The sequence below is a fragment of the Anomaloglossus baeobatrachus genome, chromosome 3 (genome assembly GCF_048569485.1).
Source record: "Anomaloglossus baeobatrachus isolate aAnoBae1 chromosome 3, aAnoBae1.hap1, whole genome shotgun sequence".
Taxonomy (NCBI): Eukaryota; Metazoa; Chordata; class Amphibia; order Anura; family Aromobatidae; genus Anomaloglossus; species Anomaloglossus baeobatrachus.
Genome location: NC_134355.1, coordinates 214,099,106 through 214,124,878, shown reverse-complemented (window position 1 = coordinate 214,124,878; position 25,773 = coordinate 214,099,106). Strand labels below are relative to the sequence as shown.

General features: G+C 43.9%; 1 protein-coding gene across 5 annotated transcripts in view; it reads right to left on the bottom strand.

Annotated features, from left to right (window-relative positions):
* Nucleotides 1–25,773, bottom strand: part of LOC142296298 (ras-related protein Rab-4A) — a 176,540-nt gene that overhangs the window by 117,196 nt on the left and 33,571 nt on the right. For all 5 annotated transcript variants that reach the window (XR_012751617.1, XM_075339710.1, XM_075339712.1 and 2 more), the window contains exons 2-3: nucleotides 1,697–1,777; nucleotides 808–922 (exon numbers count right to left, since the gene is read on the bottom strand). Coding sequence is in view for 4 of the 5 variants with exons in the window: in XM_075339710.1 (XP_075195825.1) it covers nucleotides 808–922; nucleotides 1,697–1,777 (196 nt within the window). In the remaining variant the exon portion in view is untranslated. The remainder of the gene's footprint in view (nucleotides 1–807; nucleotides 923–1,696; nucleotides 1,778–25,773) is intronic.

Sequence of the window (25,773 nt, the reverse complement as noted above, 5' to 3'; positions counted from 1 at the left end):
TCTGTTTTAAATATTTATTGAATAAAATATAATTTTATGAGAGTAGTGGAATTTGGTGGTTTTTGATAATTACTACCTCTAGTATTAACCTTGTGGTTCTAGTTGGATAGCCATTACTAGTCAAATAGGAGATGCCTTCTCCTCTAGGAACAGAAGCATATCATTTGCATAAAGCGAAATACGTTCTTCCAGGTCACTCACCCTGAATCTCTTCACCATATCGGAGGCCCTAATAAAACACGCCAAGGACAGCAATGGCAAAGAGGAGGTGGGACAGAGGGTAGCCCTGTCTTGTGCCCCACCCCAATGCCACCCCATCTGATAGTTCTCCATTAATCCGGATCTTAGTTCATGGACCATTATAGAGTAGCAACTGGTTTAAGGATACAGTCAGAGAATGGTAGAGTTGGTAAGGGACCTCAAGTGCCATCACATGCAGGTTTTCCTCAATCATCCCAGCTATATGTTTATCCAGCTTCCCCTTGAAGATTTCCACCGACTGAGAGCTCAATACCTCCCGTGGTAGCCTGTCCCACTCTGACTGCCCTCACTGTCAGAAAGTTTTTTGTAATGTCTAATCTGTATCTAATTCCTTTTAGTTTCATCACATTGCTTATTGGACTTCCTTGTCCTAATGAAAATAGGGTAGTTCCAAGTTCTCAGTCTCCTCTTAGCTTTCTCATAGCAGCAACAATGCCCTATAATACATGCACTTATCTCCACTATAGAACTGCACTGCTGTCTCCTTAGAAACTCTAAGCTTTGTTAGTTTCGGGGGGTGGGTAGGATGTAATTGGGGACACTTACCTAAATCTTTCTTGTCCTGCTGTATCCCAGATCTGGAGCTTCACATATTTACCACCAACATTTATTATCTTAGAGCCAAACTCTACTCCTATTGTGTGATTGGAATCTTCTTTAACTAAAGAAAATACAGAGATCATGGCAAGAAAGCGCAAAGTTACCAATGGTCAAACATCCCACCTCATGGTCAATCAATATCAAAATGATCCTCATCGTAGAATACTAATATAAGTAATCGGTCATATGAAGGTGTATTGTATTTAGAGCTTTAACTTCCAAACACATTTTAGGGGTGACTTTTAGGCCACTCAAAATAACCCATGTATTCTCCACAGCTTCTCCGTTCCCCTGGCATGGTTTCCCAATCTCCCCATCTATTTTGGCTTTTTTGGCACGTGAACCCTGCAACCACTGACTGACCAGTTTAAAGGGATTTTCAGTTTTAAAATGAATCTTTTTCCATAAGGTTCCATTTCTAGCAAATTAAAAAAAAAAAAAAAAAAAAGGAGAGAGCTGTTACTCAACCTTTCGTGACTAGTGAGCTCTGTTGACAGACAACTCCAGCCACTGAACCCAGTGATTGGCTGCAACAGTCGTTGGTATTGTACATGACGTGAAGGCTGTGCCTATCAAAAAAGACTGGAGCAGCCATGAAGAGCCAGCAATGGCCCTGGGAGTGTGTAACAGGTCTGTTTATTATTGCATCAGTCACAACCCTTTAGAAAAATACAATTTTAAGACATAGGTAAGCGAAAAAAATAAATGGAGTTTACATCAACATGAAACATCACATTCATGCATTCTACCTATATACCCCAGAGGGAAAGAAAACAAGCCTAGGCTCCACATATGAACACAAATTACGTAAAAGTACTCCAAGGTTTGAACTTACATTTCTTCTCAATAAACTGGTGTAGCAGGCAGGATTTTCCTGTCCCAGCATTCCCAATGACCAGGAATTTAAAAAGAAAATCTGAAACGCAAGAAAATTGTGAATCACAGAGTGACCTATGCTAACAGATCCATATGGCATGTCATACAATTGTCATCATTGTTATTACAGGCAGAGCACAAGAATTAGCTTAAAGGGGTTTCCCATGGACAAAGTTAAAGGGGTGGTTCACTACTCTGCAGTTGTAGCCACATCTCTGTAAAGCTGATAGGGAAGACTTTTTCTAAATACCTTGACAAGTCAATTATGCCTGTGAGCGGTGCTTCTGCAGACCGCTCATCCCCATGATGTGACCCCTGGGATCTGCTGAGGTCCATGTCAACTTCCAGTTGACCTGACATCACCGAGGCTGGCTCCAGTCTTCCTGATTGACTGGGCTGTGGGTGGCGTTTCACCACGCATCACAGCCCAGCATGTCGCGCAAGCTCTCTTTCACTGCAGAGCGCCGCAAGCAGGAGTAACAAACGGTAAGTAACAAACATGGCCGCGCGCATTTAAATCTTGCTGCCAGACTTTGGCAGCAAGATTTAAGGGGTTAATGGCCGCGGGTGGAAGCGATTCCACCCGCGGCTAGCAGGCACACATGTCAGCTGTTGAAAACAGCTGATATGTGTGCCGATCCACGCCGCCTGCCCGCGGCAGGGGGCGTGGCTTAACGGGACACGATCTATGACGGATAGATCCGTCCAAGGTCGTGAAGGGGTTAAAGCAGGGGTCTGAAAGTCAGCTGGGTATATGGGCCGCATAGTTTCTAAAAAATTACCCCAACTTTTTATAAAGAAAATAAACTTTATTTAATGAAGCTAAAATTTCACCCATAGACAGACAAAGACAGTTAGTATCACAACTGGATTATCATAAATGTCAAAATATGCAAACACTTTAGCATAGTAGCATTTCCTCCACCAACCGCATATATTGCCTAAATTTCATAACCCTCAGGTGATATGGAATTCATTAATTAGAAAAAAGACAGAAGGAAGGGAGGAAGAGAGTATAGAGCAAAAAGAGTTTTGTTATTTTAGGCAATTATAGCTAATAACCATAGTCTCAGTTGCCCAACCATACATTTGTCATTTGTTATTACTGTTACAAAGCCAACCATGGAGACAGATAGGCCCTTAAGTTGTCTCAATGCTTGGCTCCAGCAACCAACCCAGTTTCCAATACCTCAGATAAAAAAATATAACAGTAGAAAGAGGCCACCCTTAACAAACCATATTGATATTCCTCAATATCCACAAATCATCAATCACATTGGTGTTTAAGATATTAGTGGAGATTAGTCAAAAAAAGGTGCCAAGATTACCCTCCCAATATATGTGCATAGTGGAATGACTATCCGGTCATTCCCAACAGAACAGAGACATTACGTCGGTATAAAATCATCATCTGAACTGTTAGTTTAGATATTTTAGCAACCAAAAAAAAACACAGAAAAATAAAAATAAAGTCCAACGACAGAGATATTCCTAGGTATGGATATACGATATCCGGATTCTTGATAGATAAACCATATATCACATATCCACTGAAAATTCCATATTTATCATTAATCTTCGTGGTCTCACTCGGTTTTGTGAATATAATATATCCAAACTTCCATTTGCAGTATTCAAACCAGACATACTGTGCTTGATTGATAGCTGTATATATCACGTATAACCTTCACCTCAATGCGTTTCCCCCTTGTAAGATAGAAACAAGGGGTTCATCAGGAGGTTTTATTGATAGAATACATGAGTTATGCCAAAATTCAGTAAGGATCTAGAAAGGGAGGGAGAGAAATATAGAATCTCTCAGTATAAATTACTCACATTTCCCAACACAAAGCGTTACACTTCAGAGATCATAAATGTAACATGTGCACAACATCCAAACGGATCAAATATCAATCCCATAGTATCAGGGCACAGTGGGGAATTAGTCCTCCTTAGAAAAAAAATAGCCTCAGATAATCAGATAATTAATAGGCGCCTCACCTTAGTTACATCTACTCTATTAGTATGGAGGCCACCTCAAATATAGAAAGCCTTTTCACAATACTAAAACCACCCAAAAATGTTCCAAAGAGACATTTCTCATAGTTAAATAGATATTGCATTCCAAAAAGGCAAAGGAGCCCGATAAATGAATGTTCAAAATCCCTTCCGACACGTGGACTGGCAAAGCGCCATGTTCTCACCAGATGAGGAATTTCAAATACGGCGGCACAACAATTCCCAGCTAGAGCTTGGTATTTAAGCATGAAAAGACGCCGCCCAATTTCCGGCCTCACGCAGCCCAGCATCCGGCGCTACTGCATATGTACCACGCTACGTCACCTGCGTTACCATTAGCGTTTGTTAAGCAGAGGACGTAAGTCCTCATGATGCAGTGCTAGGAGCTGCTGCGCATGCGTTAAATTACGCCGAAAGCGTATGTACGCACAAAGGCAACGTAAATCATGTAAACCGTCTTCAAAGGTAACGCAGACTGACAGAAAGATAGATCCACGCCTATAGGAGGTTAGGGGATAAGCGCAACTGGGTAAATACCACTGCGAGTAAACATAGATTACCCTTTGTACTTAACTAGCTGGTATTCCTGCACATATAAAAACTCCATCATTAAAACACACATGTGCAAAGACAAAGCCAGTTATATTAGCCACCATTAATAATACTTGAGACATTTAGGATGCAAAGTCAATATAGAGGAGCAAAAAGATACAACTCCCAATTATATATATTCAAAAGATTGACAATAAATGCTCTTTGCAAGATAACACTTATGTTCAGAACAATGCTGATAGATAATTTTATATAATATAATTATCTGAATTATCTATCTCCCTCTCTATATATACCGTATTTTCGCTTTATGAGACGCACCTGATTATAAGACGCACCCCCAAATTTGGTGAAGGAATAGAGAATTTTTTAATGAATGGGGTCCGTCTTATAATGCCAGTGTCCGTCTAACAAATCATATAGTATATATGTCCCTCATAGGCCCCCATCCTAAAATTAGCCCCCTTAATCTGGATATGGCAACCTTATATTGAATATAGCCCCCTTGCTGGCACACGTCCCCCAGTGATGCCATATGTCCCCTGTGGCTGGCACCCGGCCCACTATTGCTGCACACTGCCCCCTGTGGCCGGCACACGGCCCCCTGTGGCCGGCACACGGCCCCCTGTGGCCGGCACACGGCCCCCTGTGGCAGGCACACGGCCCCCTGTGGCAGGCACACGGCCCCCTGTGGCAGGCACACGGCCCCCTGTGTTAGATATCGCCCGCAGGCTGCTGCTTTTAGTAAAATAAAAACACTCTTTCCTTACCTTCTCAGCGCTGTCCCTCCTCGTCTCTCCCTCCGTGCTTGTGAGCTCCGGCTTCCTCCACTTCCTGGTTCTGGGCGCCGGTCATGTGATCAGCACAGCAGAGTGATGATATCTGATCACAGACAGCAGCAGAGACACCGGGAGATCAGCGCTGGAGGAGGTGAGTAAAGAGTGTTTTATTTTACTATGTGCAGCAGCATGGGGGCAATATCTAACACAGGGGAGGCATGTGACATCAAAGGCGAGTACAGGCACATATAATATGCGCCGCTCCCCCAGCCCATCGCCGCGGTGCGGTTTCAGCACCACGATGGACAGCGGCAGTGCATATTATATGAACGGGAGCAGGAGATCAAAGGCTCCTTCCCGCAGCTTCACCAGCGTCCAGCACAGCTCCAGAGCGGACCCTGCAGTGTAAATATATATTATATATATACATACACACATACATACATATATACACATATACATATAGTATATATATATATATACATATATATATATATATATATATATATATATATATATATATATATATATATATATATATATATATATATATATATATATATATATATATATATATATATATACACACACACATACATACATACAAGAGAACCAAGAGTTTTTGTGTGCAAAAATAGACAATTTTATTAGATACAGAAGGTGAATAACCATAAAATCACAAAATCAATTGTTTATAGGACTCAATGCTGGGATACATGCCATATCAGGGCTCAATTTCAGACAACGGTAATATAGTAATGCACCCAATCCGGTGCATATGTTGAATGCAATTTAAGCAATATCAACCCGTCAGAAAAGTTACCCCTCCGGGCCCCATCATATCGCGGCAATTGCCATACTATCTCCGGTATATCTACCAGTCAGTGGTGGGGTGGTATGGCCCAGCCTGGTCACAGCAACAACCTCACAGGGGCGACGTACGTTTCGAATAGCGATATGTTAAAATCTTCATCAGCATGGAGGTATTCTTCTAACCATCCATCCCAGAGCTCCGGTTTTTAAATGAGCGCGCTATGAGACCGGCCCGGAAGTTCACACACGGCGCATGCGCCGGCTCACAGGCAAGTCCCGCGAGACCGCCGCCGTCACGTCATAATCGCGCATGCGCGGGAGCATGGACATATACATATACATACATATACATATATACATACATATACATACATATACATACATATATACATACATACATACACATATATACACACACACATATATACACATATATGTGTGTATATATATATATATATATTTATATATATATGTGTGTGTATATATATATATATATATATATATATATATATATGTGTATATAGGTGTGTGTGCGTGTACATATATATATACATACATACACACACACCTACCGTATTTTTCGCTTTATAAGACGCACCGGATTATAAGACGCACCCCCAAATTTGGTGAAGGAATAGAGAATTTTTTTTAATAAATGGGGTCCGTCTAATAATGCCAGTGTCTGTCTAACAAATCATATAGAGTATATGTCCCTCATAGCCCCCATCCTAAAATTAGCCCCCTTAATCTGGATATGGCCACCTTATATTGAATATAGCCCCCTTGGGCTGGCACACGTCCCCCAGTGATGCAACATGTCCCCTATGGCTGGCACGCTGCCCCCTGTGGCTGGCACAAACTGGCCCCCTGTGGCTGGCACACACGCTACCCCCTGTGGCTGGCACACACGCTGCCCCCTGTGGTTGTCACACACGCTGCCCCCTGTGGCTGGCACACACGCTGCCCCCTGTGGCTGGCACACACGCTGCCCCCTGTGGCTGGCACACACGCTGCCCCCTGTGGCTGGCACACACGCTGCCCCCTGTGGCTGGCACACACGCTGCCCCCTGTGGCTGGCACACACGCTGGCCCCTGTGGCTGGCACACACGCTACCCCCTGTGGCTGGCACACACTCTGCCCCCTGTGGCTGTCACACACGCTGGCCCCTGTGGCTGTCACACACCCTGGCCCCTGTGGCTGGCACACACCCTGGCCCCTGTGGCTGGCACACACCCTGGCCCCTGTGGCTGGCACACACCCTGGCCCCTGTGGCTGGCACACACCCTGGCCCCTGTGGCTGGCACACACCCTGGCCCCTGTGGCTGGCACACACGCTGCCCCGTGGCTGGCACACACGCTGCCCCCTGTGGCTGGCACACACGCTGCCCCCTGTGGCTGGCACACACGCTGCCCCCTGTGGCTGGCACACACGCTGCCCCCTGTGGCTGGCACACACGCAGCCCCCTGTGGCTGGCACACACGCAGCCCCCTGTGGCTGTCACACACGCAGCCCCCTGTGGCTGTCACACACGCAGCCCCCTGTGGCTGTCACACACCCAGCCCCCTGTGGCTGTCACACACCCAGCCCCCTGTGGCTGTCACACACCCAGCCCCCTGTGGCTGTCACACACCCAGCCCCCTGTGGCTGTCACACACCCAGCCCCCTGTGGCTGGCACACACGCTGCCCCCTGTGGCTGGCACACACGCTGCCCCCTGTGGCTGGCACACACGCTGCCCCCTGTGGCTGGCACACACGCTGCCCCCTGTGGCTGGCACACACGCTGCCCCCTGTGGCTGGCACACACGCTGGCCCCTGTGGCTGGCACACACGCTGGCCCCTGTGGCTGGCACACACGCTGCCCCCTGTGGCTGGCACACACGCTGGCCCCTGTGGCTGGCACACACCCTGGCCCCTGTGGCTGGCACACACGCTGGCCCCTGTGGCTGGCACACACGCTGGCCCCTGTGGCTGGCACACACGCTGGCCCCTGTGGCTGGCACACACGCTGGCCCCTGTGGCTGGCACACACGCTGGCCCCTGTGGCTGGCACACACGCTGGCCCCTGTGGCTGGCACACACCCTGGCCCCTGTGGCTGGCACACACGCTGGCCCCTGTGGCTGGCACACACGCTGGCCCCTGTGGCTGGCACACACGCTGGCCCCTGTGGCTGGCACACACGCTGGCCCCTGTGGCTGGCACACACGCTGGCCCCTGTGGCTGGCACACACGCTGGCCCCTGTGGCTGGCACACACGCTGGCCCCTGTGGCTGGCACACACGCTGGCCCCTGTGGCTGGCACACACGCTGGCCCCTGTGGCTGGCACACACGCTGCCCCCTGTGGCTGGCACACACGCTGCCCCATGCTGCTGCTTTTAGTAAAATAAACTCTTTCCTTACCTTCTCCAGCGCTGTGCTCCCTCGTGTACCCCTCCTCAGGGTTGAACTCCGGCCTCCTGCATTTCCTGGTTCACAGTCCCGGTCATGTGATCGGCACAGCAGTGTGTTATCTCTGCATGCCTGATCATAGCGGCAGGAGGGAGACGGGCAGATGCTGGAGGAGGTGAGTAACGAGTTTATTATTTTACTATGGGTAGCAGCATGGGGGCCATAGATAACACAGGGGGAGGGGGCATTTGTGAGCAAAGGGAAGCACGGGCAGATATAATATGCACAGCTCCCCCAGCCCATCACCGCGGTGCAATTTCAGCACCACAGGGGTGGACAGCAGCTGTGCATATTATATGAGCGGGTGCAGGAGATCAAACGCTGCCGCCCTCAGCTTCACAAGTCTATACCAGCCTCCACCAGCTCCCCCAGCACCGCTCCAGAGCGGCCCCACCTCCCCTGGACCCTGCAGTATATAATCCGTATATTCGGTTTATAAGACGCACCCCCTACTTTCCCCCAAAATTTGGGGGAACAAAAGTGCGTCTTATAAAGCGAAAAATACGGTATATACACATATATATATATATATATATATATATATATATATATATATATATATATATATATATATGTGTATATAGGTGTGTGTATGTGTATATATATGTGTGTGTGTGTGTGTGTGTGTGTGTGTGTGTATACACACACACACACACACATGACTGTAGTTTATTACATATATAAATATGTAATAAACTACAGTCATATGAAAAAGTTTGGGCACCCCTATTAATGTTAACCTTTTTTCTTTATAACAATTTGGGTTTTTGCAACAGCTATTTCAGTTTCATATATCTAATAATTTATAGACCGTAATATTTCTGGATTGAAATGAGGTTTATTGTACTAACAGAAAATGTGCAATCCGCATTTTAACCCCTTAACGACCCATGACGTACTATGTACGTCATGGATCGTGTGCCGGTAAGCCCCGCCCCCTGCCGCCGGTGAGACGCGCACTTATCAGCTGTTATCAACAGCTGATATGTGTGCCTGCTAGCCGTGGGTCGAATCGCTTCCACCCGCGGCCATTAACCCCTTACATTTCGCTGCCAAAGTCTTGGCAGCGATATGTATATGGGCGCCGCCATGACAGTGACTTACAACGCCCCCACCGGAAGTCACGTGAAATGATCACGTGACTTTCGGCGGTTGCCATGGTAGCACAGGGTCATGTGATGACGCCTGTAGCTAACATGAGTCACTTCCTCTCAATGCCGGAATACAGCCGGCATTGAAAGTAAAGCAGCAAATCTGCAGTTCTCAGCTCTGTAGCGGAGATCTGCAGAAAGTGCAGAGCGATCGGATTGCTGATCGCAATAGCCCCCTAGGGGGACTAGTAAAATAAAAAAAAAAAGTAAAAAAAAAAACAGTTTTAAAAAATTTAAAAAAAATAAAAAACCTAAAAAGTTCAAATCACCCCCCTTTTACCCCATTGAAAATTAAAGGGTTAAAAAAATAAAAAATACACACATATTTGGTATCGCCACGTTCAGAAATGCCCGATCTAACAAAATATAAAATCAATGAATCTGATCAGTAAACGGCGTAGCGGCAAAAAAATTCCAAACGCCAAAATTACGTTTTTTGGTCGCCGCAAATTTTGCGCAAAATGCAATAACAGGCGATCAAAACGTAGCATCTGCGCAAAAATGGTACCGTTAAGAACGTCAGGTCGAGACGCAAAAAATAAGCCATCACTGAGCCTCAGATCCTGAAAAATGAGAACGCTACGGGTTTTGGAAAATGGCACAAAACGTGCGCCACGTTTTTTGGACAAGCTTGTGAATTTTTTTTAACCCCTTAGATACAAGTAAACCTATACATGTTTGGTGTCTACAAACTCGCACCGACCTGAGGCATCATACCCACACATCAGTTTTACCATATAGTGAACACGGTGAATAAAATATCCCAAAAACTATTGTACAATCCCACTTTTTTTGCAATTTTTCCGCACTTGGAATTTTTTTGCCGTTTTCCAGTACACTATATGGTAAAACTTATGGTTTCATTTAAAAGTACAACTCGTCCCGCAAAAAACAAGCCCTTATATGGCAAGATTGATGGAAAAATAAAAAAGTTACGCCTCTCGGAAGAAGGGGAGCAAAAAACAAAAACGCAAAAACGGAAAGTGCACGGGGGCTGAAGGGGTTAACAACCTTTGACCGGTGCAAAAGTATGGGCACCCTTATCAATTTCTTGATTTGAACACTCCTAACTACTTTTTACTGACTAACTAAACCACTAAATTGGTTTTGTAACCTCATTGAGCTTTGAACTTCATAGGCAGGTGTGTCCAATCATGAGAAAAGGTATTTAAGGTGGCCACTTGCAAGTTGTTCTCCTATTTGAATCTCCTATGAAGAGTGGCATCATGGGCTCCTCAAAACAACTCTCAAATGATCTGAAAACAAAGATTATTCAACATAGTTGTTCAGGGGAAGGATACAAAAAGTTGTCTCAAAGATTTAAACTGTCGGTTTCCACTGTGAGGAACATAGTAAGGAAATGGAAAAACACAGGTACAGTTCTTGTTAAGCCCAGAAGTGGCAGGCCAAAAAAATATCAGAAAGGCAGAGATGAATAGTGAGAACAGTCAAGGACAATCCACAGACCACCTCCAAAGACCTGCAGCGTCATCTTGCTGCAGATGGTGTCAATGTGCATCGGTCAACAATACAGCGCACGTTGCACTAGGACAAGCTGTAGGGGAGAGTGATGCGATAGAAGCAGTTTCTGCAAGCACGCCACAAACAGAGTCGCCTGAGGTATGCAAAAGCACATTTGGACAAGCCAGTTATATTTTGGAAGAAGGTCCTGTGGACTGATGAAACAAAGATTGAGTTGTTTGGTCATACAAAAAGGCGTTATGCATGGAGGCAAAAAAACACGGCATTCCAAGAAAAGCACTTGCTACCCACAGTAAAATTTGGTGGAGGTTCCATCATGTTTGGGGTTGTGTGGCCAATGCCGGCACCGGGAATCTTGTTAAAGTTGAGGGTCGCATTGATTCAACAGCAGATTCTTGAAAATATTGTGCAAGAATCAGTGACGAAGTCGAAGTTACGCAGGGGATGGATATTTCAGCAAGACAATGATCCAAAACACCGCTCCAAATCTACTCTGCATTCATGCAGAGGAACAATTACAATGTTCTGGAATGGCCATCCCAGTCCCCAGACCTGAATATCATTGAACATCTGTGGGATGATTTGAAGCATGCTGTCCATGCTCGGCGACCATCAAACTTACCTGAACTGGAATTGTTTTGTAAACAGGAATGGTCAAATATACCTTCATCCAGGAAACAGGAACTCATTAAAAGCTACAGGAAGCGACTAGAGAGGCTGTTATTTTTGCAAAAGGAGGATCTACAAAATATTGTCACTTTTATGTTGAGGTGCCCATACTTTTGCACCAGACAAATTTTGTTTAAATGCGGATTGCACATTTTCTGTTAGTACAATAAACCTCATTTCAATCCAGAAATATTACTCAGTCCATCATTTATTAGATATATGAAACTGAAATAGCTATAAAGAAAAAAAGGTTAACATTAATAGGGGTGCCCAAACTTTTTCATATGACTGTATGTAAGTGGAAAAAAACTGTTTTCAACAAAAACATAGTAAATAACATCTGAGGAGTCTAAGAAATCGAATTGCTTCCATCAGATCCTCCTTCATAGATGACCTCAAATCTGACCTAACAATTTTAAGGCTAGAAAACAACCTATCTACACCAACTTGGGTTGGAGGCAAAGCCGTAACCACATGGGCAACATCTCTATCTATTTCTGGGTATAAAGGAATTGCCTCCTGCACAGTCAGTTTTGAAAAACGGTTGAATTTTTCTATTTCTTTGAGAGCAAGTACAAAAATGTTGCTGAAATCTGGTCAATCTGCTGCTATAGGAGACGGAGTGAAATCTTTTCCTTGCGGCAACACGTTGCCTGCTCCATGTTATCCAAATAGTTGTCAAAGTTAAACTCCTCATGTGATGAGGATGAAGATATGGCAGCAGTAGCACTGTCAGGACCCAAATCCTCTTGCGCCTGGCAGTCCTGTAGCCACTCATCCTAACTGCTACCTCACTTAAAGTTTCTTTTCCTTTAGTAAGCTGTTGATCATCAAGCAGTATACGATGACTTGGGTCCACATAAACAGCTGCCAGAAGAATTTTATTTTCCAATAGCTGTGTGTCTCTCCGTTTCATTGAAGCAGAAATGCCATCTGCGATTAAACCTCCTCTTTGGGACAGGCAAAATAGCAAGTTCTTCCACTCCCTTATGAAAATGCCAGGAGTTAAATCCTCAGCTTGTAATATTTTAGTCACGGTAAATGGGTGATTAAGCAATTCCTTCAATTCAGCCACCTGTGTCCATTGACCTTCATTTAGGGTTACCTGAGGGTTCACCATATCTATAAGAAACGATTTTTGTTCAAGCAATTACTCAATCATTAAATAAGTGCTGCCCCACCGAGTGGCTTGATCAACAATTACCCCTTTCCCAGCACATCTCTTCAAGGAATCAATTTTAGGGGTTCTGGCGGCAAAAACCAATTTCCTCACTTTTCCAATCAGATTTCCAGCATGTCCCTCTTGCAGACTCTCTCTTATTGTTGGCTGCAGCGTGTGCACAACACAGCACATGTGATGAATATGAAAGTGTTTTGAAGCAGCTTCAACAAGATCATCTAATCCTAAAGTATCATTTTGCTGTTCTGTTGTAATATCTGTTTGCTCCTCAGTTACATGAACAGCACTGTGGCCTTTCATCTCAAACATACTGAATCCTAAATTTTCTTCTAGTTGTTGTTCTGTTGAGGATAAGAAATGAGTATCCAAAAATACTTAATTCAGCCATTTCATAGACTCCGGTGTATAGTTTAGTAGATGTAAACTAACGCACATATTTATGCATGTCTTTGTTCTTTTTACTAATCCGTATATATGTATATTGCATATTTAGTGTATTTTCCTTAACACAGTATATATCAGTATATGTAATTTGAAGATGGCTGCCACATCCTGTCTACACCCGGGATGATGAACAAAGAAGACATTCCTAATCCTGGACTGACCAATCAAGAAGAGATTATGCTAATTTCTATACGTCTTGAAGCCCCGACCTACGATACTTGATTGGACTAAACTTTTGAATACACCCTCCACTTCTTAAGAGCTATAGAAGTTTCAAACAATAAAGACCAGTCCTGGTCAGCGCCAGTCTTGGAGATAGATATAACTTACTCGTTGTCCGTTATTTAGTCTCGTGTGCACTCATGACAATATAATTTGAAACAGCAGTCAGATCCTAAGTGACCGGTTGAGTCACGTCCTTAACAGTGGAGGCACTGCTGATATTACCATAAGAAGGATTGGCCGAATCTCTCTCTCGGATCCAGGAGACCATTTCCCAGTACCCGGGGGCCCCCCGACAATGAGAATTGATCACTCTCAAAATCACAAGTGAGTGTCATATACATTGTATGTGATGTTTGCCTGTGAATCGGTGGTCTTCGGCGAAAAGTTTGACCTCTGATCTGAGAGGGATATTGACGCTGGTGACATTAGCGGGCCTGTATCCTTCGCCGGTAGGCTAGAAAAAGACAAGAACCCAGGCCCATAGGTTCTGGTTCCGTAGGGTTAAGGGATCTGACTGTCTGTATTCTTGAGTTGCTGTGAGGCAGAAATTGGGAGCTTTCAGCTCCATGGAAAGCTTGTAAATTCTTCCCTCTGACTTAGTTCTCAAACAGTTAATTGTCTGTCCCTGCATTCTTTCACTGAGAGGGAAGAGGAAGAGAGGGGGGGGGGGTCATACGCCCACTGGCTGCTTAAAAATGGACAGAGCGGGGGTCTGGAAATTATGCAGCGACATGCCTGTAGTCTTACTTTCACTGAGAGGGCAGCAGGAAGGGGGGGGTAAAGACAGCCCAGCCACATGGCTGCTTGGAGCGAGGAAGAGGAAGGGGGGTTAGCAATCCCCCACTGCCGTAGTCTTTACATTGGAAGCAAGAAGGAGGGAGACAGAGGGGGCTGTTTGCAGACATGACAGTCTGTTTTGGAATTTGAAACAGAAACTAGCTGGTTTATGCGTTCTCAGTATTTGCAATTGTTTGTTTTTGAACAGAAGTGTTAGAATTAGCGATTCCCTGTGTTGCAGATGATAAATTCACTGCTTATTAGATATTAAATATTGGATATTAAATAAGCGAGGATGAAAGGGTTCAGGTAACTTTAAGTGGAATTAGCGTATTCCCCTGCGTTTTAGTTATAGACGCGCGCCACTGTTTGTGTGAGAAGCCTCCCAGACGCAAACGAAAGATTCTCCTAACAGGATCCTTCTCCAGAGAAAAGATTGGGAAGACACGAGCAGCACACCCCCTCCCTTCCCGAGCTGGAATGCACATTGACCGCGCATTTGTAAAGGGGGGCTAGAGAGCTCTCCGGAGAAAAAAAAAAAGAAACTGACCAAGTGTTAAATGTACATGTACTTGTGCTAGGTTTTCTATCTTAAGAGCATGTTTTGATAATTAGGAGATTTTTGTGGGATTTTTTTTAGCCTAGTGAGAGTACTGAGAGTTTATAAGTACAAAATCTGTTATTTTGAATCCCTTGTTCTGCATAGGAATCATGCATAAATGTAGGCGTTTATAGAATAGTAGTATATGGCAGAGTGCGTAAATGCATAATAATGTAGACACTCTCCATATACACCCCTGGTTCACTCCGTAGTTCCAGCCCCTCCCATGACACCCAGGGAGTCACAACATGGATGCTACACCCGGAAGTCAGGTGCCTGGAACTTCCTGTGGCGGCCATCTTGCTGCACCCACTGATGGCAGTACACCTCATAAGCCACGCCCCTCGCAATGGCTCTTTGTCCAAAGCTCTCCACCCATCCCCGGTGGGAGGTGTTTCCTGGCATATACGTAAAACATTTAAATAGTATATTTGTTTACGCAACTATCTAATAAATGCAAGTCAAAGATAAATAAGTGAAACTTTTACAGAATTGATAAATAGAAGGAGGTAATTGTCCACATACAATAATTGGTATTCTAGAAGTCCAGTAACATTGTATCATAAAATGGAATAGAGGTAGGTAAATACGTATCTTTGTACCGTATTAGCTAATCTACAAAATCTTGGGAGACTTACCCTACTGATGTCAGGAGGTTTATCAATTTGTAAGAGCATTGAGCAGTGTGTCCGAGGAGCGGAGCGAGAAGTTTGTCCAGAGTTTAAAACAAAAGATGAGGTTTTTTTTTCCTTCTTTCTCTGGCTTCTACTTAGCGATAAGAATGGAATGTGGTATTTCTTCCCAATAGTGACGTAAGTTCGGTTTGTAATCTCCAACAGTAGAGGGCGGAGCAGGCATATTAGATAGGTTTTCAAGCTGGCCTTTCCCTTGCAATAGTTATGTTTACTAGATTACTATGAGGCATATCTGTTAACTGAAATAGGAAAGTCTTGTCTTATATGTTTATTTGTTTATTTATTTAGTATTTTTAGTCATGTGAAGTATAGATGACCACTAACTGTATTTTGGTCAGAGTTAAAGTTATAAGAATGATCTAATGTATATTTTTTAGTTTTTTTGTTTTCATAGATGGAACAAGATGTTGGTCGATTCTACACTGGATATGCTGCTGTTTGCACAACATGAGGTAGTCTAAATTTGAACCACTCCCTCCCATCCTATGGGTACAGGAGGAAGTGACGCATTAATGCCCTCTCTAAATGGGTAGAACAGGAGTTGGTAAGAGTCTTTAGATGTGTATGTAGGTTGTAGATTTTTTTCCTGTTGTCAAATGAACTAGGTATACTGAAGAGAAAGTCTGATCTGATATGATGGAATCGGATGGAGATCGCCACACAGGTGCAGCTGACCAAGAAGCAGTGAACGGGCCTAGGGTTGAGAGTCTTTCACCAATATGGACCATACCTCAGTGGCACTTGTCCCATCAGTGACTTATGTCACTCCTTGTGTTCTTAAATCCCTACAGGAACAAGCAAATCAACAAGGAATGAAGTGTGACATGCAGGGAGCCAGCTGACTGAGGAAGGTCTGTGGATAAAGGGTGGTAAGCTTTCTCTGCCATAAAGAAGCCGCAGTAACACCTTGCACCTGCTCTACCCATTTTTAGAGACTGCAAACGGATTATAGATGTATATCATGAGCACGTTGTATGCAAGTCTGTGCGTGTTGTGTAGATTTCTCTCCAGGTTTGGTCAGAGGCATTCCAGTGCAGAAAACGACGTTATGCTGAGAAGCACATGATGATGGTGGTATGTAAAAAAAAAATGGGTTTACAGAAGTAAAAAAAGTGTATATTTTTTATAGAAAAGTGGAAACTGGCAAATTGTGTACAAAATGTATGTTTTGTTCTCTTTTCGTAATAAAGAGGTCTTTATGTAAGAGGTTTTTGGTTTAGCACAGGCATGTATAATTTTTATATAGTTGACTGAATAGTGTGATAATTAGGTGTATTCTCCAATTCCAGATCTTAATTCAGAGCTAGTAGCATATGGTCTCCATTCAGGAGACTGATTGATCCTAAAGGACAAGTGAGGAAGAGCCATGAGTCAACACTAGATGAGCCGATCCAACCGCAGAAACATCTATGAATCCACGCCTCGCATTGCAAAAGGGTCGACCAACCAGATCCGTACTGAGCGTTCTTCTCATATTTATCCTTTTCAAAAAACCTGTACAGTCTTAGGGTATGTGCGCACGTTGCTTTTTACCTGATTTTTACCTGCTTTTTTGCTGCTTTTTCTTCTGCGCTGTTTAATGCTGCCTATTTGTGGCAGAACTTTGGTCAAAAACTCAGCTTTGCAGTGCAAAACCCAAATGGCAAAAACAATTGACATGTTGCTTCTTTGAAAAGCTGAGTTTTTGACCAAAGTTCTGCCACAAAAAGGCAGCATTTTGAACAACATAGTGTGAACAAGAAACCCAAATTCCCATAGACTTTGCTTGAATAGAAGAACACATCCATTTTGGCATTAAACAGCGCAGAAGAAAAAGCAGCAAAAAAGCAGGTAAAAAGCAGGTAAAAAGCAACGTGCGCACATACCCTTAGGCAGGTTTTCCAACAGATCTTTCTACCTCTCTTCCTAAGGAAACACAGTACCCTTAGAATTTAGAAATGGCAGAAATAAGTTTTTAGGGGGGACTGTTGAGGATAAGAATTGAGTATCCAAAAATACTAATCCTAAAGTATCATTTTGCTGTTCTTCTGTTGTAATATCTGTTTGCTCCTCAGTTACATGAACAGCACTATGGCCTTTCATCTCAAACATACTGAATCCTAAATTTTCTTCTAGTTGTTGTTCTGTTGAGGATAAGAAATGAGTATCCAAAAATACTTAATTCAGCCATTTCATAGACTCCGGTGTATAGTTTAGTAGATGTAAACTAACGCACATATTTATGCATGTCTTTGTTCTTTTTACTAATCCGTATATATGTATATTGCATATTTAGTGTATTTTCCTTAACACAGTATATATCAGTATATGTAATTTGAAGATGGCTGCCACATCCTGTCTACACCCGGGATGATGAACAAAGAAGACATTCCTAATCCTGGACTGACCAATCAAGAAGAGATTATGCTAATTTCTATACGTCTTGAAGCCCCGACCTACGATACTTGATTGGACTAAACTTTTGAATACACCCTCCACTTCTTAAGAGCTATAGAAGTTTCAAACAATAAAGACCAGTCCTGGTCAGCGCCAGTCATGGAGATAGATATAACTGACTCGTTGTCCGTTATTTAGTCTCGTGTGCACACATGACAATATAATTTGAAACAGCAGTCAGATCCTGAGTGACCGGTTGAGTCACGTCCTTAACAGTTCATTACTCTCATTCATCAGTTTAATTGTACTTATGTTTGAAGCATTGTCCATTACAATAGCAAGAACCTGTTCTTTTTTGAGTTTGTAATCTTGCAGAACTATTTCCACTAAGGCCTGGAGAATCTGGCTGGTGTGATGAGCTTTACTATCTTTTACTGCTAGTGTCTTGGTAACAATTTCTTTCTTGTCACAAACATATAGAACATTGATGGCAAAATAGCTCAGTGAAATGTAGTGACTCTAGGCATCCCAGCAAAGTCAATGGGTTTGAAGATATGACATTCAGACACATCGTTTTGTGAGGATCCGTTTTTGGGCTCAAAAACAGATCCTCACAAAGAATGAGCATGTCAGTTTGTGTGGCGTTTTTCTAATCTGCTTTTGCTATTGAAAACATTATCTATGAGCTCAAAAACCTTTCAGGTGATGCGGTTTTTTCAAAAGCTGATCTGCTTTTGAAGCTGACAAATGTATCCTCAAAAAAACGCAGCAAAAACGCTGTGTGTGAATGTAGCCTTAGATCAGGAATAGAACAGCCATTTATAGGACATTTCATAACTTTCCCAAATTCCTATGAAAAAATATTCAGCACATTCTGCATTGAACTGTACCCAATTTATTATATATTTTAGGAGTCGGAATCGGTCCATTTTATACAGACTCCGACGCCACCAAAATGAACACCGACTCAGACTCCACAGCCCTGTCTGGGAGTGTGCTTGTTAACAAAGTTACTCATCTAGCAAAGCAAGATTTCCCAAAGGAAATCATTGCAATGCAGACAATTCGTTCCCTAACTTGTTAAAATGTCCCATCCTGGTCCCCTATTGTGCCATTCCACACACGCAAAAACACACGCACATTATGCTCACCTTACCTTCCGTTCTATCGCCGGCCTCCTGGATCTTGCAGTTCTCAGATACGGGATGTGTATCAGGTAACCATCGCGACGACTGAGGAGCTTCCGCTGCCAGAGCGCTGACGTCAAAGGCAGGAGCCGCTTGCCTCTGATAGGTGAGCCTTTGAGAAGCGTCTGACAGCGGAAGTTCCTCACTCGTCGTGATTGTTACCGATACACATCCTGTAGCGGCGCACTACAAGAACCGTGGTGCCGGCGATGGAACGGAAGGCAACGTGAGCATAATATGTGCATGTTTGTGCGGACTGTAAGAGCGGGTCAGAGCGTGGTGGATGTACAGAATCGGAAGTGTGTGTGGTATTTGCTCATACGGCAAAGCTTGCTCGTAAAAGGGTGTTACAAATTTACAGCAAGCTTTGCTCATTAAGTGAAATACTCGCTAACTGGGTTACTCGTTAACCGAGGTTCCACTGTATTGCTGTAATCATAGTGACCCAAAGAATAAAGTCATCTTATCACTCATACAGTCGTCAAAAAGAAATAGAACCAATTCTTGAACTGCTGTTGCTTTGTTCATTCTCCTCCTCACAATATCCCTCGTGCCCACGGACAAAAGATCATGCGGATTTTTCTGCAGCAAAATCTGCAGCATTTCCCAGAAAATCGCACAAAAACTTGTGTTTTTGGTGCGGATTTTGATGCGGAATTTGGTGCGGATTTTAACCATTGGATTTGATAGAAAAATATGCACCAAAAAGGAAGGAAAACACCCTGTGGGAACAGACCTGCGGATTTGTTGCGGATTTTTGACCTCACGTTCACTTGCGTTGGCAAAATCCAACGTAAATCCGCAGGAATAATTGACATGCTGCAGATTTTTACGCAGGGAAATCCGCACTATTTCCACAGAGGGAAAAAAACGCAGCATGAGCACAAGACTTCAAAAGTCACATAGAAATGGCTGAGACTCCATATACTGCGGATTTTTGAGAAATCCGCAACAAATCCATGAAAAAAAAAAAAAACGCGGCAAATTCCGCGATAAATTCGCAGCGTGGGCACTAGACCTAAGGCTCGTTTCACATTTATCCAGCGGTCTACGCTCATGACTTGTATCAAGATTTCTGTCTGAATTTCATAAAATCATGATTCTGACAAAACCCCACATATAAAAATTCTCTCTACCAAGGCAGATGGGGGGGGGGTCACTGGTCTATAATCCGGCAGTATCTGTCATCTTTTTAGTCATGAACAAAAGTGCAGTTGGCCAGTTTTGTGGCCCTCCGAAGAGACGGACCCCGCAGAACAGAGGCCAGACGGAGTCCAGAGTAACTCTGCTGCCTCATTATAGTGAATTGATCCATCAGTTTTGCCTGAATCATGCAGATTTGAGATTTAGCTAGAAATTCTAATTTAAGTGCTCAGTATAGCGTACAGAATAACTGAACGGAACCTTAAAAGAAGTTATCCACTACCCTAAGTCATTTCATTTTTAATTCAATCGTGCTATTTGCCACTAAATACATCCATAGTCGTCTTAAAGTAATATAAACCTTTTATCATATAGCATCAATTGGTGTCTACCAGCTGCAGCTCTGATATTTACATCTATCACCTCTAGAAATGAGCAAACCCAAGTTCAGTGTTTGTACGAAACACAGACTTTACAAAAAAAAAAAAAAAAAAGCTCAGGTTCGATGTATGCAAACCACTCGTGCGAGCATCGCTGTGTCAGCCACTTGCAGTATTTAAATGGCTTGCACTGGGGGTAACAACAGCGTGAGTGGATGCAGTACGTACCAAACAAAATAATGGTCAGGATGCATGTGGGCAGAGACCCAAACTGCCCAATCAGTGGCTTCCATTGGGGTTCAGGTTAAGTCCGGGTTCCAAACCGAACTTTCATGAGTCTAATCATCTCTAATCACCTCCTCTCCCCATGCTTACTGTGTTCTATTACTACAAGTTCCATCATGCACTGCAGTAGCCTGTGAGCCAGCACTTGGCAAACCCCCACCATTCTTCACCGAAACTCCTCCCCCTTACTTAGGATATGTGTGCAAGCTGAATTTTCTGTGCAGAAGTTTTCTGCACCTGATCCTGGCGTGCTACTTTCCACTCACCTCACCCTCCCCCGCCGCTCGTCCCCTCCTCCCCCGTGTATACTCACTTCGGGCCTCTGCTCCCAGCAGCTCCTCACTGCTCTGTGCTGTGATCGCTGACTGGAGGAATCGACAACAGGCTGACAGGACAGGCTGCCGGGGGCAGAGGTCTGAAGTGAGTATGTGGCTGGGACCGGTGATCGCTGCGTGGCATCTTTAGTGCAGTGCCACTCAGTCTGCAGATCACCTCTCCTAGTCACGTGTCACCTAGAACCTCCGTTCCCAAGCGGCAGCACCTTATATGGGGGCATGGTATACAACGGGATATGGTATACAGTGGGGCACTATGCCAGCTATCCTTAGTGACACTTTAGACATATTAGGATCACTTTGCGGTCACCAACACCAATATAATATTATATTTTTTTTTTTTAATACATTAAATAATAATAATAATAATAATAATATTATTATTTATATATATATATATATATATATATATATATATATATATATATATTATACACACACACACACACACATATATATTAAATATACTGTATATACATACGTACAGACCAAAGGTTTGGACACACCTCCTCATTCAAAGAGTTTTCTTTAATTTTCATGACTCTGAAAATTGTAGATTCACATTGAAGGCATCAAAACTATGAATTAACACAAGTGGAATGAAATACTTAACAAAAAAGTGTGAAACAACTTAAAATATGTCTGTCTTATATTCTAGGTTCTTCAAAGTAGCCACCTATTGCTTTGATTACTGCTTTGGACACCCTTGGCATTCTCTTGATGAGCTTCAAGAGGTAGTCACCGAAAATGGTCTTTCAACAGTCTTGAGGGAGTTCCCAGAGATGCTTCGCACTTGTTGGCTCTTTTGCCTTCACTCTGCGGTCCAGTTCACCCCAAATCATCTCGATTGAGTTCAGTTCTGGTGACTGTGAAGGCCAGGTCATCTGGCGTAGCACCCCATCACTCTCCTCCTTAGTCAAATAGCCCTTACACAGCCTGGAGGTGTGTTTGGGGGTCATTGTCCTGTTGATAAATAAACCGTCGTCCAACTAAAAGTAAACTGGATGGAATAGCATGCCGCTGCAAGATGCTGTGGTAGCCATGCTGGTTCAGTATGCCTTCAATTTTGAATAAATCCCCAACAGTGTCACCAGCAAAGCACCATCACACCTCATCCTCCATGCTTCACGGTGGGAACCAGGCATGTAGAGTCCATCCGTTCACCTTTTCTGCGTCGCACAAAGACATGGTGGTTGGATCCAAAGATCTCAAATTTGGACTCATCAGTCCAAAGCACAGATTTCCACTGGTCTAGTGTCCATTCCTTGTATTCTTTAGCCCAAACAAGTCTCTTCTGCTTGTTGCCTGTCCTTAGCAGGGGTTTCCTAGCAGCTATTTTACCATGAAGGCCTGCTGCACGAAGTCTCCTCTTAACAGTTGTTCTAGAGATGTGTCTGCTGCTAGAACTTTGTGTGGCATTGACCTAGTCTCTAATCTGACCTGCTGTTGACCTGCGATTTCTAAGGCTGGTGACATGGATAAACTTATCCTCCCCAGCAGAGGTGGCTGTCTTCCTTTCCTGGGGCGGTCCTTATGTTAGCTAGTTTCTTAGCAGCGTTTGATGGTTTTTGCCACTGCACTTGGGGAGACTTTCAAAGTCTTCCCAATTTTTCGGACTGACTGACCTTCATTTCTTAAAGTAATGATGGCCACTTGTTTTTCTTTACTTAAAATTTGTATTATGGCAGGAAAAAAAAGCAGCTCACAGTGTATTCAGTAGGACTATCAGCTGTGTATCCACCAGACTTTTCCACAACACGACTGATGGTCCCAAATCCATTTATAAGGCAAGAAATTCCACTTATTAAACCTGACAGGGCACACGTGTGAAGTGAAAACCATTTCCGGTGACCACCTCTTAAAGCTCTTCAAGAGAATGCCAAGAGTGTGCAAAGCAGTAATCAAAGCAAAAGGTGGCTACTTAGAAGAACCTAGAATATAAGACATATTTTCAGTTGTTTCACACTTTTTTCTTAAAAGAAACCAACCATCAGGATTTTCGTATATAAGGTAAAGCCAGTGCAGTACTGGCACTATCAGGCAGATTATCTACATACCATTAGTGGGCAGCTCGGATGAATAGGCTGTGAAATCCAAGTTTATGAAGTTTAAAAATTCATCATGTTTTTTTATTGACAGTTGCACGTCTCCAGATGATATCCGGGAGGGTTATGCACATGATTCCCGCCCCCCGCCGCCTGTTCCTCCCTCTCTCTGGCTGTATGAAAATTTCTCTATTTAGTAACACTGTGTCGGAGTTGGTGCCTGCACATAGCGCTTATCTCCGGCGCCATGTTTTTGAAGCCCGCATTACCCAGTTTTGTGCCTGAGAGGGCGGCGTATGCGCCCTCGCTTCTTCAGATCTCGTTGTGACCGCGGGAGCACGCGCGGTCACAACAGGACTGGAGAACAGCTGATTTTACCGATCAGCTGCAGCAGACGATATTGTAGCAGTGACTCAATGGTAGAGCTGCTGCCTATGGACAATGAGTTTGAGTCCCGGCCATCCCAGTAACGCAGAGCAGATGAGAATTTAATGTATTCACTGAACTGAAAGGAGGAGCCGGGACAACAGCTGGTCCCACAAAATCCGGTTGGGAGCTATTTGTATTGTCCAATGCATGTGAGCCCGATAACCAACGGCAAGGTAATCTCTGTATGTCGGAAACCTAACCTGAAATGCCACTGTGTGGGTAAAAAAACCTCCATGTCTGGGCAGCTAGACTACTGCTATAAATGGGAGTGAACACAGCCTGGTCATAGGACAGAAGTGCTCAATCAGAAAGAAATGCACTACAAAATATAAAAAGACTGACCCACGCATCCAATAGGTGTGAATAGGTGGTAGCTGAAAACACATAACTACGTAACATATACAGCTGCACACTAAGTGTGCAGCTGTATATGATTCAAAGAGGAATAAGGGGGCACGATTCCCCCACTGGGATCTCCACCAGCAACAATTAGATATGGGACTCAGGAGAAGAAAGAATTGCTGTATAAAAAGAGATCAACCAGTAAGCCAGATACTCAACAATAAATTATATTAATGCAAAATATTTTTTTATTAATACAAAAATACGTTTATGTATATACAATGTCACACAAGAGAAAGGTGATTTAAATAAAAATCATTTAAAAAAGTCAATCAATGGATTACAAAACACCCCATGTCTTGACCTATAATGCACAGAAACTCCTGTTGGATATACAGGTAATTGTACCCTATGTAATGCAGTAGATACAAGGGCTATGCACAGTAATCCCTACATATAGGAACTGCAGGGTACCATTGAAATAACAACAATGCCCTATCTGACACCACCATCTAAGTCCACAATACTGGACCACAGATCTAATAAGATATGGCCAGGGAACTTACCCTATAATAGGAAAGGCTAACAATTGACCTAAATCAGTGACCAGATAGTGTGAACCAAAAAACAAAGTCCAGGATAGGTCATAATAAACGGTGATCCATACAAGGTACATTACCAACCACAAAGGTCAAAGAATCTAGCAATTATAGAATCCAGGTGTCTGTGCATACAGAGGGTGTTTCCCCACGCGTATCGCCACCGTGTGTGGCTTTCTCAAGGGCCAAAAGAGGAATCTTCTGATCTGCAGCCAAGGTGAGCATACATGACCCAATAACACACCTCCCCTCCCACAACACAGTGATGGAGACTGGTTTGTTATCACACCTGAAGACTGACTCCTCTCACTGCCAAAACATGGAGGTAGGAGAGCAGGAGAGCATCCTCGGGATTCTACAGATGTGTGAGCAGCTAGAGAGTCGGCACTGAACAGGAGCTACTGCACATGGCCCAGAACGCATGCTTCCGATATCCTGGCCGGCCTCTATGCTATGACATCATGTTTGAACTGCACATGATAGGCCACCCTCCTAATGGTCAATCCCCTGGGAAAGTAAAGCTGTACGTTGTGAAATAGAGAGAATTAAATATCAAGAGCATAGTGCTACATAGAAATGTGATAACTGCAACGTTTTTGGGGAAAAAAAGATAGACAAAGGCACAGAGTGATATGTAATAGAGGGTGGAAGGAGGTGAGGAAAATGCTTTTGTGCTTGGGTTGTGTGTGGCACAACTGCAATAAAACCTGTAAAAAGCAAGCTGCTGCAGTCATGGAGTAAGGCCGGGGCCACACGGGGCACTACTGCGATGCTCGCATGAGACACGGCTCGCGCTGGCAGCACAGCAGGAGCCGAGTGTCATGCGAGTGTGCCTGCGTCTGAGGTCTGATCCTGCGAGCGGACCTCTGTGGCGGGCCGGCGATGTGGAGGGGCGGGCTGGCACGGAGGGATTTATCTCCCTCTTTCCTCCGTAGCCGGCTATTGCGATTCTCGCTCTGCACGCGCGGTATACCGTGAGTGCAGTGCAATTTTTCTCTCGCCCCATTCACTACGATTGTTTTCTCGGTCCGATTAGGGCTGAGAAAATAATCGCTCATGTGCGCTGTCACACAGGCTA